Source organism: Apis laboriosa, unplaced genomic scaffold (genome assembly GCF_014066325.1).
Source record: "Apis laboriosa isolate Shangri-la unplaced genomic scaffold, ASM1406632v1 scaffold280_cov157, whole genome shotgun sequence".
NCBI classification, from domain to species: Eukaryota; Metazoa; Arthropoda; class Insecta; order Hymenoptera; family Apidae; genus Apis; species Apis laboriosa.
This window is the reverse complement of record NW_025222640.1, coordinates 271,436-286,581: the sequence shown is the minus strand read 5'-3', so window position 1 is coordinate 286,581 and position 15,146 is coordinate 271,436. Positions and strand designations below refer to the sequence as shown.

At 36.0% G+C, this 15,146-nt stretch overlaps 1 protein-coding gene across 1 annotated transcript; it reads left to right on the top strand.

The window, feature by feature from the left end:
* The first annotated feature begins 2,677 nt into the window (after positions 1-2,677).
* LOC122714107 (sodium channel protein Nach-like) lies at positions 2,678-12,470 on the top strand. Its single transcript, XM_043935144.1, has 10 exons — positions 2,678-2,880; positions 3,311-3,453; positions 4,090-4,153; positions 5,296-5,464; positions 5,568-5,713; positions 5,827-5,968; positions 6,698-6,980; positions 9,169-9,331; positions 9,414-9,520; positions 10,650-12,470. The coding sequence occupies exons 1-10, from the start codon at positions 2,678-2,680 to the stop codon at positions 10,940-10,942; spliced, it is 1,713 nt and encodes a 570-aa protein (XP_043791079.1). The 3' UTR covers positions 10,943-12,470.
* Positions 12,471-15,146: the final 2,676 nt, after the last annotated feature.

Here is a 15,146-nt window from a genome sequence, read left to right as displayed (position 1 = left end):
GAGAGAAATTATCACGGTTAGTGGTAGAGGAAAGGGGAGGGGAGGGTCGCAAATCAAATCACGGTGGAGGAGCGAAAAGAATGCCATAATGTTCCGGAAAATGCGAGATTCGACGACGACGAGGATCCGTCGCATTTGTGATTTAATGAAACGTTGCACGACCGATATAACGAACGAGTATTTTGTTTGCGAAAGTTATGCGAACCAGAATTTTTCGAGAAATATCTTTGAAAATTCTTTTCCTGTTTGTGATAATATATACTTTGTCTCGGATTATATATAAACGTAGAGTATGATAGGGTGTGAATGAATGTATAAAATGACGACGAACGATTGAGGATCGACAGAGAAAGAGGGATCAGTTTAGAATCTTTGGAGAATCGAGAATTCGAGTGATTTCAGAAATATTGTTTCTAGAAAGGGAGGGATATATTCTAGAAAGAGAGAGCATGCGTATTATTCCTCCAATTTTTAATAATATACTTTTTTAACGAGACGATAAATATTTAAAATGATCTTTTAATTTCAATAAATGTATTCGCTCGATTAATTTCATTTACTTATCTAAAGTTCGAGCGAATCTTTGAGATAAAAGCGCAGCCAGAAAAGTGGAAAATCATCTTGGAGAGTCAAAATGATTTAAATTCGTAATACGCGTGACTCGTCCAGATTTCATAGGAATGTTATAATTAATTCTTCCTCTAAAGGGAACCTTATTAATATTTAATTCGACTTTACTAATACTACTCGATCGGAATCCATAAAGTGTTCATTAATATTCAATTCGTAATCGTGACTCTCCGATACTTCGTTTCCAAAGAGGATGCAACGATTTCGAAATTTGCAATTTCGCTTCACCCATCCGAACGAATTTCTGATATTTCTGTTTCAACGAATTTTTTTTCTTTTTTTTGCCCCAATTTAATCGATACGTACGAAATATAATATTTTTTTCGAAAATAAAATTGCACGCCATTTATTTAAAATATTGTATGTTATATTTAATCGAAATAATTATAATGATGAATTATAATTTCATTATTTCAAATTTATAGAAGAGTTGTCACTCCCGAGGAAAAATTTTTTTTTGAAAGTTTATTAGAATTTCGAAACAATTTATTCGTAAAAAAAAAAATTCAGAAAAATCGTACGAACTTTCTTGATTATTCGTAACCTTCGATCTCGTTAACGTATTATTTTACATTATAATAATTTTTTTCTTTTTTTAACGAGAAATTAATGACTACGAGGAAAAAACTTAATATTACGTTAACCTTCGTCGTTAACATTCATCCATTGGAAAAAATTTTCAAACGATATTAATAATTCTCATTTTTCAGAATCAACGTTTCTTCGAAATCACGTTGCGATTATCAATTCGAATAACACTCGAATGGGAACGAAATTTTGATTAATATTTCACCCCCTCCCCTTTCCTAAACAACTTAACCGATCAATCATCGTACGGATTCTATTTAATTCCACCGATATCGCGATTCGATTGTCACCGATGATCACCGATTCTGAATTGATGACGATGGGTGTACACAGCCCCCTCCCCGTTACGGGTCATTTGGTAAGGGATGGATACCAGAAAATCTGTCGTCTCGATTTCCAAGCGTGCGCCAACTTTCTCGTGAAAGGTAAGGACGTTAATAGAAGAGACATTTCCGGAATCGGTGACTCGAGAAGACTTGGACGAAACTTATTTCTCTCTTTCTCTCTTTATCCCTTCTTTTCTCTCCCCTCTTTTTATTCAACTTTTTACTCGTTCATCGATCAGTTTCGTGTCGCATTCTCTAATCAAACGATCGAACGAAGTAAATGGAACATTTATAAATATTTTACAATTAAAAAAAAAATAAATAAATAGAAGAGTATTTAAAGGGGAGATAGACGAATCTGTAGATAATTATTCTCTAGATTAAAAGAGCAAAGATGAAATAAATTTTCGATTTTATATCAACGAAATATTTCACTTTTGTTTCCCATTTCATTCCTGTTTCGTAATTCTCACTGGGAAATATTGGGAACGAGAAAGATCGAATAAATTCCACGATCTCGGATTTCAACGTGGACGTGCGTGGAACAAGCGATGGCCATCGGTGGTTAAACGATGCCGCAGATAGCGCGACTTTGCTCGTGTATCGCAAGAATGATACGCGTGACGGAGAAAAAGAATGGGGGCGAGGGTTTTACGAGGGTGAATATAAACGTTTGCGAACAGCCACGCAAATACCAAAAAGCAGATAGCGCGACCGTGGCGGAGATATAACGCGATCAGACCGCAACTTTTTTCCACGGAAAAAAGATTTTCTCATCCCCCTCCATCGTTTTATTTTCTTCCGTGACGCGACCCTTTTTAATCATCGTTATTACCGTGGAACGAGGAACGCGCTTTCCAGTCTAATTCTGTTATTACTCGAATTTCGGCCTTCCATCTTTCGCACTCTCGTCACGTTACAATTCTTATTTGTGATAAACGAATTTTTCCAGGATCGTTTAATCTAAAATATTTTCGCATCCATCGTTCGTGTCTTGAAGTGGTTTACTTGAAATCTACTCGAATTTTTTCGCATGTTTTCAAGCCAGAAAATCGATAAAAGAGTACGATGAAATAACGAATATATTCGCGGAGGGTATACATATTTTTTCCTCTTTCTCTTTTTACATCGAGATGCAACGCTATTACAAAGACAAACCGTCACGGCTCAAAAGAAAAAAAAGTATTAAACACGCTTGGGCGTTATCCGAGCAGATCGCGATGAGCAAATCGCATTTTGTACAGACTTTAATAAAATACTCCAAGCTGTACTGCAAGTACACGAAACTGGCAGGATTCAGATACTTCGTGGAGTCTAAAACAACGTGGTTCGACAGGTAATTAATTTCACACATTAACATTTACACGATACCTTCATGTAAAACGATCGATGCATCGATTGACGATATTAAAAAATATATATATATATATAATTCCACTTAAAAGAATAAAGTAGAACTTCTTGCCGCTGTTTTACACTTTAATGTAACACACCGTCCAACTTTCGCGCGAAACATTTTTCGCTGCGAATAATACTGAGAAAATCAAGATGTCAAAATCAGGCGAGACTGCGTATAACGTCTCGTGTCGACGAGAGAGCTTATTCCAGGTGTAAATATTTACAATTTACCGTGTATACCACCGTGTGTACCACGGTGCTTGTTTACTGAAATTCGCGCGCGATTCCACGGGGAGGAAGAAAGTTTCTCGCGCGATCGAGTTTTTTGAACCTCGAAATATATATATATTAGAAACGATATTTTTCAGAACTCTGTGGTTCCTGATGTACGCGGTCACGGTACCCGCCATGGTTTACATGGTTTACAACAGTTATCTGGAATTTATGGAGAATCCGTTGTTCACCAGCGTCGAAACCGAATACTTCCCGACACACGAATTGAATTTCCCGGGTAAGTTGAACGCGCTTTTGCGCAGTCGGCTTCAAAAAAATAATGTGACGCGGCGGAGAATCGAAAGATCGTTTGCGCCGATTGGCCCTGAAATCGGCCGAGAATCCCTCTGAGAATTGGGCAGTTAAAAATGGTTGAAAGCTTTCCAAAGTTACCGATTGTTGAAATTGTTTGAAAGCTTTATTTCAACCGTAACACACTCCTTTTATTTTTTATCCATTAACGATTTACGCCGCGTAAACGCAACACTTGTTTGCGATTCTTTTTTCCCACTCGATTCGCATTATTGCATCGTGTGTATGTGTGTGTGTTTTTTTTTACACTCCAGTCGTTGGAACCAGTTATTTCAAGAATTTTCCTCCTATTTTTTCTTTTTTTTATATTATTATCTGCGTTTATAGTATGCACAATTTTATGAAATTTAAAAACATTTGGAATTTTTTCCTTTAATTTATTTTAATTTCTATTATTTTGATACACATTCCTGTAAAAGTTTGTGCCAACTTTCACGCAATATTTATTTCGACCGTTTGATTTTTAACGAAAAAATATTTTTCGAAATTCTGATCTATTCGTAAATTCGAAATCCCTAGGAAAATCTAGAATTATTCTAATATCCGAAAAATATTTTTCCAGGGATAGCAATTTGCAGCGTGAACCGAATAAGTCGTCAATCGGCCACGAAATTAGCGAACGAAATGTAAGTATGATCGAATGATTCCCTTTTTTTTTCCCCCCCTGAGCCAAACAATTTCGAGATCCAGCTTGGTTAAGTTAATCGAACACGGGACAGCGGATAATTTTCAATTGCGGTTCTCCGAGTTACGTTTGGAATTGGCCCTCGTTCATAAACGAATCTCACCGCTATTTTCCCGCAATTCTCGAAAATTCTATTTCGCGCACGTTCCAAAATGCGGAAAATTCGCGTACGAGTTTCATCGCGTATTATGAGAAAACTTATCGCGCGGAAGTTATCGCGAGTCTATAGAAGCCAAATCAAGTTTAAACTTACGAATTTGCAACTTCGTTCGTTCCTCGAGTGGGAGGAGGTGGAAAAATTCTTACCAACTTTGAAGGTGAGGAATGATCGAGGGAACGAACGAAAGGGATGATGATATATATCTCTCCCCCGAAAAAAGATAAACATTTTACTTGAACATGCAGAAATTTCGTATCATCGGGAAATAATGGCCAGCTGGTATTTCCTCGATGAAAAGGAGAGGAGTTCGTTAAAAAAAGGGTTCGTATCCGCAAAAAAGCGTCCCTAATTAGCTTCGAATTTGCAAAAACCGGCCATTAATATTCAGTTAGCGAGGGTTACTTTAAATCCACGTTGAAAAAAATTCTCGTTAATATGCAATTCTATAACTGGTTCGATGTAACGAAAGATAAAGAGAGTGGGATAAAGATCGATCACCACGTCTATCAATATTGAAACAATATCGAGATTGTTTGGCTCGGTTATATTTTATATAACAGAAAAGATAAATATTTAACTCGATCCGTGCAATTTTATCCAAATCGAATTTGATATTAATATTTCCTTTCTTGTTAATCTTTCAAACGCAGGGAAATAGAATTTTTAATTTAATCTTAACAGTTTTCAGGGAGGATCGATCCATCGCTTCCCATCTATACATTTTATCATGTTTACTCAATCTCTCACGCTGACCACCATATCCGTGAAAATTTCCCGTCCAATTTAAAAAATTGCATCCACCCTTTGTACACATCGCACCACACTTTCCAAAGCCTCGTATAAATAAAAACTTCTCTCCAATTCTCTCTCTCTCTCTCTCTCTCTCATCTTCGCCATTAATCAAAATTAAAAATTAATTCAAGCTCCGCGGCCAATATCACCGATCTATCGCTCGACGAGATCTTGGAGGCGATCTTCCAGCTGGGCGATCTCTACGACTCCGAGTTCATGATGCAAAATACCTATCAAATCGATCAACTTCTCACGATCTTCTACAACGGTTCTTACAGCATCACCGAACTGATGAAACGAGTGAGCCCAATTATAACACACTATATATATATATATAATTAACAATTTATCTTTAACAGAATTTCTGTTCAATTATTACCGAATCCCTCTACGAACGTTTCAGTTAACGCCACAATGTTCCTCCATGCTGTCAAAGTGTCGGTTCCACGACGAGGAACGGAACTGTTCCGAGCTGTTCGAATTCCGCAAGACGCAGGACGGTTTCTGTTGCACGTTCAATTATGCCACCAAAGGGGACGATACGCATTTGTGAGTTTAACCAAACCCCTTCACTCACGCTCACTCATTCATTTCGCGCGAAATCCAACGAAATTTTCAATTTTTTCTTACTCCATTTCTCCTCACGGCGACGTGTTTCGTAGCACGAATAGTGAAAATGGAACGGACCATCGACTGGAGCCGATCAAGGTTGAAAATTTGACCGAGAGCGGTGGGCTGTCGGTGCTGTTGGAATCATCTCTTGACGATTACTTCTACCCTATTTTCCCCAGTGCCGAGTGGAAGGTAATTTTTCATCAGCTTGCGCGGAATATTTAATTCCAATTACAGTTTGCGTCTACGTCTTTAAGATATTCTTCTAACACTAAACGATGCTTAAAGGAATGCTTCTTTGCATTTTTTTCGTTCATCATTAAAGTTCTATCTTAAGATCAATCGTCGCAATAATGTTTCAAGAAAAATTGAGAATGGATTTGAACTGATGATAATCCAAAAATATTATCTCAACTATCATGAGAGTTAATGCATTATTCAATTTGTAATATAACGAAACGTGAGAGACAGATTAGTTAATTATTACGAAGAATACGGGGATCTTTCACGAATTGATATCAATGACGTAAATAAATTTCGAGGACGTCGTCGAAATCCGATCGGGTTTCATCGGTTTTTCGAAATAATTCTAGAGATCAGGGAGAAACGGATCGATCTTAATGAAACTGATGGAAATATGGGTCGTGGTCGCTCGTGACGATTATCTCGCGTGGCAGTCAAGGGTCGATGCATTATGCAAATTGCACTTTTTTTTCCCTCGCGAGCAACGATTCATCTACTGCCGTAAAATATATCACACGAATATTTCACGCGTCGCTGGTGGAATCCGTGGAAACCGTGAATTCTTTGTTATTCGTGAAATATTCTTCGAAGAATACACAATTTTGTTCGTCTTTATTGATTTCCCCCCCGCTCTTTTTCTTTAAAAATTAGATAAATTTGATGATTTTTCGGGGCCAGGTGACGATCTTCAATCCCCACGATTATCCAGACATGACTAGCGGAGGAGTAATCGACTTTCTGGTCTCGCCAAGGAAACACCGGAGCGTGGAATTAGAGGCAATCGTGTTCTACAGTATAAGGAGCATTATACCATATCCTCTTGAGAAACGAGACTGCGTGTTCCAGGATGAAATGACTTCCTTTCACATGTTTTACACTTACAGCGACTGCATCGTCGACTGCAAGATAGAGGACATATGGAACATTTGTAGATGCGTACCCTTCTTCTTGCCCAATCGAAGTAAGAATCATCAGAAGTGATTCATCACCATTTTTCGATTATCAAAGTTAAAAAGTTAATTTATCTTAATCGTTTCACTCAGAACGAAGATTAATTTGCATAATTTCTGAATCTTTTCATTTCGTCCGCCTTTTCATATTTGCTCCATTGTACACATTTACTCTTTCCATCCATTATTTATCTTGTCTACTATTTATTTTATTTATTTCAACTTTTAAAGTTAAATTTGAAACGAAGTTTCGTTTTAATCTTAATCCCTCCACTTGTTACCTTATTTAAACTTTACTTTCACACTCTTATCTTTCCAATTAAACGATAATCTTTATTCTGTATTTATTTCTCCTTTTGCTCTTTTAACAAAAATCACGCAAGGAATTTGTTTGCTCTTTCATTCACCTTTCCGTATTGTTTCACGAACCCTTTCTCGAATTCGACTATTTCAAAATTTTAATTCCTTAATCTGGAAAGAAAAAACAAACGCAGTCTTCCATTATTTAAACGCGCAATGTTTTAAAAGCGAAGATAATACCGCAAGAAAATGTTCAAAAGGTCCCTCCATCTTCTATTTTCACTTTCACCCCCGCGTCGAAATGAACCGCGGCTTTTGCCAGACATTAACGACTTCCTGTCTCTTCTTCTCCCGAGATTAGACGCCACGAGATTCGACTCATCTGTTGAGGAACGTGGTGCGCCGTGCTTTTGACTTCAACGGGGCTTAAAGTGTTAAAGCGGATCGCGCGAAACGCGGAAATAAGGGAGGAAGGGGCGGCGAATCCAGGCCTGGAATCTCGTTGAAATCGTTTATTTTCCTTCTTTATCTCTGTGAATCCTGAATACCCACGAAAAAATCTTCGTGTTCCCTATTTAACAAGGAAATTCATCTACTGGAAAATTTCAACCGATAAATCGTGTTATCATAATTTCTTTTCATGAAATTTTGAATATTAATTGTATATGGAATAATTTTTTTTAATTATTGTGGAATCTTTATCTCTTCGAGGGAATAAAATCAATCTTCAAAGTATTACCTTTATTCTTTTGAATTATTAAACTATAAATATATTTAAACTATAGATATATTCGGATTTTATTATGTCTTGTAAAAAATATTTCTAAATAAAATTATATACACGAAACAATGATAACAATTTCGTTCAAAAAGATTTTACTCGTGTATAACAAGGACTTGTGACTATCTGCATCTTTTAAAAATTATTATGAGACGGAGATAAAAATAAAAATTTCATTCTTAAGACCATCATCTTTATTCTTCCTCTTGAATATTTCTAAACTATTCATTATCATCAATCCAGTAACATAAAAATCAAAGAACGACGAATTTAATTGCCTTCTCCCCAAAATTTGTTTTTTATCTTTCCTGTTAACAAGGTATTCTCGAGACGATTTGCAAAGTTGCTACAATTTTACAAGCTTTGAGAGTGCACCTCCAAAGTTGAATTACTTTTAATATCGTTCCATTCAGAAACTTATCTTCACTTTAAACCGTTTCATCGAGTCACACCCATTTTAAACGACATTTCTCGAACAATTTACCCGAAAACGTCGAATAACGGATTTTAAAATCGTTTTAATATCGCGTGTTCCGTGACTGGAATATATCCTTGGTAGGGAATAATTTCATTAAGCATTGTCGCGTTGCAATTTTATTAATCTTCATCTCGGTCCTACCGTTACTTTCGTATCTCGCAATCGTGTTTCCTGAATAATTCAGCAATGAAGGTGACCAGGTAACTTTAAAATATTCACCCCTTCGTTCCAACATTTCCTATTTTTCCATGCTTTCACCATGAAAAATCGAATTGTTCCCTCGATCGCGTTTATAATGCGTCTGTTGCAATCCAAATTTATCGCCATTCTTGTTCGAAACAAATATTTTCACAGTTACTTTATAGTTTCCCTTCTTCGTTATTTTCCAGAATCGAGAAGGGTGTGCAACTTGGAGGACGTGCCTTGCTTGTCCAAGCATAAATGTAAGCCCTGTCGAAATTCTTTCGTGTTATCGAGATCAGGAAACAGGAACATTGAATTGTTCCAACCAATTATTGCGCTACTCTTTATAATTATTACAAAAATTATATATAATTTCTCTATACTCGTAAATTCACACTGTATCGTTTAAAATACACGAATTTTCTGATTGGAATATCATAATATCTTCAAATTATAGCTAAATGGTTCTCGGTCATACCGCACGAGAATCTGTACAATATCGAAGACGTGAAGGATATTCTGAGTTGCGGTAAATGCTATCCCGAATGCAACAGTGTAAATTACAATGCCAAGATATCTATAGCCGATTTGGAATCGAATCAACACGTCGCTGAATTATTGTGAGTGTATATATATATATATATATTCATTTTATATCGTTACGTTCGCTTTTACAAACGAATTATATTAATATATTCGAAGAAATAACGTGGACATCAAGGATCAATCGGTGCTAACAATATACTTCAGAAAGTATGGCACGATCAGATTGAGGCAAGACGTGATTTATCGTTGGTACGAACTCATGGGTAAGAATATTTTATCGTTCAAACAACCCGCGATATCCCTTTTCTCTTTTATTTTTTCACCATTGAAAAGTATCGATTGATTCGTCATAATTTAAAAATCCTCCAAATAAAATTATCGTACACATCATTTTTTATCCTCTCCATCCTTTGTCGTTCCGTCCAAAGAACAACATCTCTGCGTATACATCGTATATTCCTTCAAGAAAGAGGGCAAGAAATATTTATCAAAGGCTTCGATTTACATTGAAATTCTTAGCTCAACGTGTTGGAACACGATAAACGCTCGAGCCTAGGGGCAAACAACGGATAAGAAAAGATTTCGTGTTTGCGACATATGATAAACATTTTGGAGAAAGTTCAAGACAAGGGAAACGGAAAGAGAGAGTAAAGATCATAAAATACAGACGATTTCATTGTGTAACGAAGGGTTTGGCGCGCGAGAAGTTTCTTACCGGGGTGTAATCTGTTGGCCGGCTGCAGGGGAGGAAAATAAAAGAACGGGAAGGAACAATCCCTGCTACCGGGCTTGATCCATTGCGCTGTATATGTACACACTCTCTCTGATACCGGTTACAATGTAATGTAATGCACTCGGGATAAAGGACACACATTTTTCGTTAGTGAAAATCCACTCGCCCCTTTTCCTCGTTGGATACTAGAGAAACGACCCGACGACATATATGGAAAAAAACACGTAACCCGTGGAAATGCAAACATCATTTTTATCACGTGAAAATTCTTTCTTACCTTGCAAGCGTGATTGGAATTAGTATTATCATTATCGTGTTTGCCGAAGATGCGAATATGCCTTCCATTAAATTTTTTATATTTATAGGTATTTATAGGTAATGTATAGAAATAAAATTCCTTGAGATGTATGATACGAATAAAATAATACTTCGCACGTACCTTCTGAAACAAATAAAACGTGTCATTTCCAATAAATAAAATTACGCGTTGAATTTTCACAAAATTTAAATACCTGATCGCGGCCTGATCGTATTATGAAGAGGGTTGAAAATTTTGTAACATTATCCAGAATTTTTCTCTCTCTCTCTCTGTTTTCCTTTCCTTTTTTATATATTCTCCATCTTCCATCTCGAACATTTCCTTATTTAAATGTATTCTAATTCGATTCTCGTGGGGCGAGAAAGTAAGTTCGATCGACGTTTTACAGGTGACGCGAGCGGTATTTGCGGCATCTTCGTCGGTTTCAGCTTGATTTCGATCGTCGAGTTCGCTTATTTCGTCGGCCTGTTCATGCTCGAGCTTTTAAAGGGACCAACTTCGCCCGACGGGGACGGGAAACGGGCCGAGAGCAAACAGCCACCGATACACACGATTTATTGGGGTGACTTGTATTCGCGCACGAGAACTACGACAAAGAATCAACGTGATCGGGCTATTCGTGGTAAATATTAGCACGTTACACGATATTCTCTCCCAATTTCGTTTGAATAATGCCTCTTCGCGCCGTTCACTTCACGGTCAAATTCTATCCTATCTATCGAATTTTCGTAAAAAATGATTTGTAGATACATCGTCTCTGTCAACGTTTTAGCAATTCACGGATGAAAATCAAATTTTTTGTGAATTTTTCTTATACATTTTATATATATATTGTGTCATATGTCACGCTTTGTACGTTTATAGATTTATAGATTTTAAGATCGTATAATATATTAGAAATTTTAATATCTTAATATTAGACTTGTAAATTTTACTCTTCCTCGCATGTCCTGTTATATTTATTATAGTATAATAGTTCTTCATTGATTTTCTAAATTATAGGAATATTTTTTTCATGCCTTGATCCTAAATAATTTATTTATAGAATCCCTTTTTCGATGTCCTTTTATCGTTGGAACTTCTCTTGACGTGTCTTTCTTATAAAACTAAGTTCCATCACTGTTAGAATTTAAAGAATCCTTCTCGAATGACAGGATTGTTTCCTCGAATGTGAATATTCTTCCGTGTTCAGCGAACTCTAATAAGAAGATATCCCTAAAAGAATATTCTCTAGGATATAGGATGGAAAAAAATTTTTTCCCGTTACTCACGAAATATTATTTTCTCGATGAAATATTTTCCAACAAAATTTCTCCGATGAAAATGATATCGAATACGGTAATTGGATTGTATTTACTCGTTTAATAAACAAAGAAAAGAAATTATTATTACCAATTAATATCATGCTTGGCCTCAGTTTAATCAGAAAGAAGCCTCAAAATCGAAAAATAATTTTACCCTTGTATTAATATTATCCCACAGATATTTGATCTCGAATCTAATTATATTAAACTTTCATATTTTTCAACAGTGAGAATTAATAGGGAATTCGTACAAAAGAATAGAAATGAAGATACGTATTCTTCTAGAAAAATTAGCAAATCTCCAGATTTTTCCTTTCCACAATTTAGCAAAAAAAGAATTGAAAAATCCACATGAGAATAAATTGCATAAACTACCTTTCTAACGAGTCTTCAGATTCGTTTAAAGCGTTAAAGCTGATCTCATCAAGCGTGGCATATAAAGAAAGAAATACCCAATAAATTATAAATTATTTTTCGTCGTATCAATGACAAATACTTCATTATTGTTTACACGAAGAATTATTGTTAAATTTAATCAATGAAATAAACTTAACAATTAATGAATATTGGAGAGAAGGATGGGAAATAAATTTAAACAAAATTAATTGCTATCGATCGGAATAAATGTATGGTGACGCTTGATAAGGAGAAAAAGCAAATCGATAGAATGTACGACGCGTAAGGATAAAATATTGGTATGAATATCACATTTATTCGATGACTCCTAATGTTTAAATCATATTTATCGGATTAATCGAAAAATTGTTAAATCAAACGGAACAAAAAAAGTGACGTTTTTATGAACGCAACATATTATCATCGCAATACTTGCCTAGGTATTATATCATTGATATAATTTCACGGAATGATATGTAAATACGATATATCGTTAAAATTGGATGAAATATCAACAATTGAATTTCTTTCGACTTATATTGATCAGAAAATATTGATAACGGAATAAATTACTAAAAGAAAAAAAAAAAAAGAAAAGAAAAAAGAAATAGCTTACACTCTCACGAATTATATAACCAATATATTAGAAACATATGTATCTCTAATTTTGCAATTTTTATTTTTACAAAGTGGATTAAAGAAAACGTTAAACAATTTCATTCGATCAATTCCTTTCATCATCAATATCAATCTCTGTTTTACGTTTAAAGGCAGAAATGGGGCATGCTCGATTGCTATCAAAGCCACTAGTATGCTTCACGGATTAAAAGCTCAAAGTCGACGCCTTTTCGATACCATCCATTTGTACTATTACGAGGCTTTGCTTCCACCCATTGTGATGAAACTCAATCATTCGAACGTGCTCGAGGTTTCGAAATGATCGACTTGTGCCGTCCACCACTGGCGAAGATGAAATTCACCGTGAACAAGCGATCCACCCAAGTGAATTATTGCCGCTGATCCGAAAGATTCGGCCTGCTGCTTCGTCGAAATTCATATTACCTTAATTGTTCCCTTTTTAGATCACTCTTTTTGGAAGATCGAAAGAATGTGCATTAATATCCATTAACAATATCCACTATTTGTTTTAATGATCCTTTGATGAAAGGCAAAAGCAGACCTCTTTCTTTCAAGATACAATCTAATTCGTGCAGGATCGCTCTTTCGTTGAGAAAATATCGACTGCGTAACTATCTTCTAATTATTTTCTCAAGGAATATTGGGATATTCAATTTTCATAAAAAGTATCTGTAAATTTTCAATAATATCGAAGAAGATAGATAAATTAGATCTTTGTTTCCGCTTTGACATCCTGTTCCCACGAATATTGCTCCTAATTATATTTCTGCCAATGAATTTTCGAAATGAGACGAACGAATGAAGAGAATACTGAGGACACGAGCATGTAGGATTTGTTTTCTGGAAGCGTAATATGATAACTGCACACACATTAATATCCACTATTTGTTTTAATGATTCTTTGATGCAAAAGCAGATGATCTTTTTCTTTCAAGATACAATCTAATTCGTGCAGGATCGCTCTTTCGTTGAGAAAATATCGACTGCGTAACTATCTTCTAATTATTCTCTCAAGGAATATTGGGATATTCAATTTTCATAAAAAGTATCTGTAAATTTTCAATAATATCGAATGGACGAAGAAGACAGACCAAGATAAATAAATTAAATCTTTGTTTCCGCTTTGACATCCTGGTCCCACGAATATTGCTCCTAATTATATTTCTGCCAATGAATTTTCGAAATGAGACGAACGAATGAAGAGAATACTGGGGACACGAGCATGTAGGATTTGTTTTCTGGAAGCGTAATAACAATGATAACTGCACACAGTTACGTCACGATCTCACAAAGCGGCGCCACGCCACAAAGGTTCATCGTGGAAATACGCAGTTCCCGTTCTATATGAATTATAACCCTCTCCCCTCCTCCCATGGATCTAATGCCAGCCACGGAAGCCTAGGCAACGCAGTTATAGGAAACAAAGCGTTATTAATTATTGAAACGAGCTTTGCTTTGATTCGTGCTACTGTGGCCAGAATAGGCGTGCAAGCTTTTAATTTTACACGCGTTTATTCGAATCGGATTGACGGATAATCAACACGTGAATCCGTAGAAGAAGAAGAAGATATTGTAATATCTTGAGTGATATAAAGTAAATGACACGATTTATTTTTCAAATTCATCATAACTGCCAATCGTGTTTCGTTCGTAGATGTTTCTCCAATCAAGATAATATGACACGACATAAACTTTCAACTAAAGTTATTACAATATCGACAAAAGTGATATATTTAATAGAAAAAAATACAACGAAACAAAAATTAATAAAAGAATAAACTATCCTTCTTCATCCCTGCTCCGTATATATATGTAAGACACACGAATCAATGAAAGTTACGTCTTAACATAGAAATAGAGCAATCAGATTTTATATATTATCGGCAACAAAGAAACGATTAATCAAAGACGAGAAACACAATCTCTCTCTCTCTCTCTTTCTCTTCGAATCGGATATCAGTAGAATTTAATTACGCGATAAAACAAGGTTACGAAACGTTAAATGAATGAAACGGCGAGTAAACGTAGCAGGGTTAGTGAAACGACGCGTAATATCTTGGCAAACAATTGCGAATAAATTTCTCAACCGAAGAGAAGCTTGTTCCTTCGCGAATGAATTTCAACAGAAACTCGCGAAATTGTTACTCGCGAAAGGAATAATTCTACAGAGGAATAATTCTGCTACTAGGAGGGGCGAGGGGGTAAACGGAGGGAAACGGTAGATTTCTACCTACCCTCCCCGATGTTCTGTACGTATCGACGATACGAGAGGCGAGATTTAGAGAGGAGGGAAAAGGGAACAAGTGTGGTGATTCGATTAACGTCGTGTAAACTTGATCTATTTTACGCGAACACCTCGGCTCGTTCCATCCCGTGTCAGGGTTGCTTGGTTCGGGTCGAAGTCGCACGTGCACAGGCGAGCTTGTATTATATATTCACGAACCGGATGGATCGGTGAACCACGCATTTTCATAACGGCACACGTACGCAACACGCCA

Coding starts and splice junctions, on each gene's coding strand:
- LOC122714107 (XM_043935144.1), top strand. CDS start 2,678: ATGCAACGCTATTACAAAGACAAACCGTCACGGCTCAAAAGAAAAAAA. Junction 3,454..4,089: donor ACACGAATTGAATTTCCCGG/GTAAGTTGAACG, acceptor ATATTTTTCCAG/GGATAGCAATTTGCAGCGTG. Junction 9,332..9,413: donor CAACACGTCGCTGAATTATT/GTGAGTGTATAT, acceptor ATATATTCGAAG/AAATAACGTGGACATCAAGG.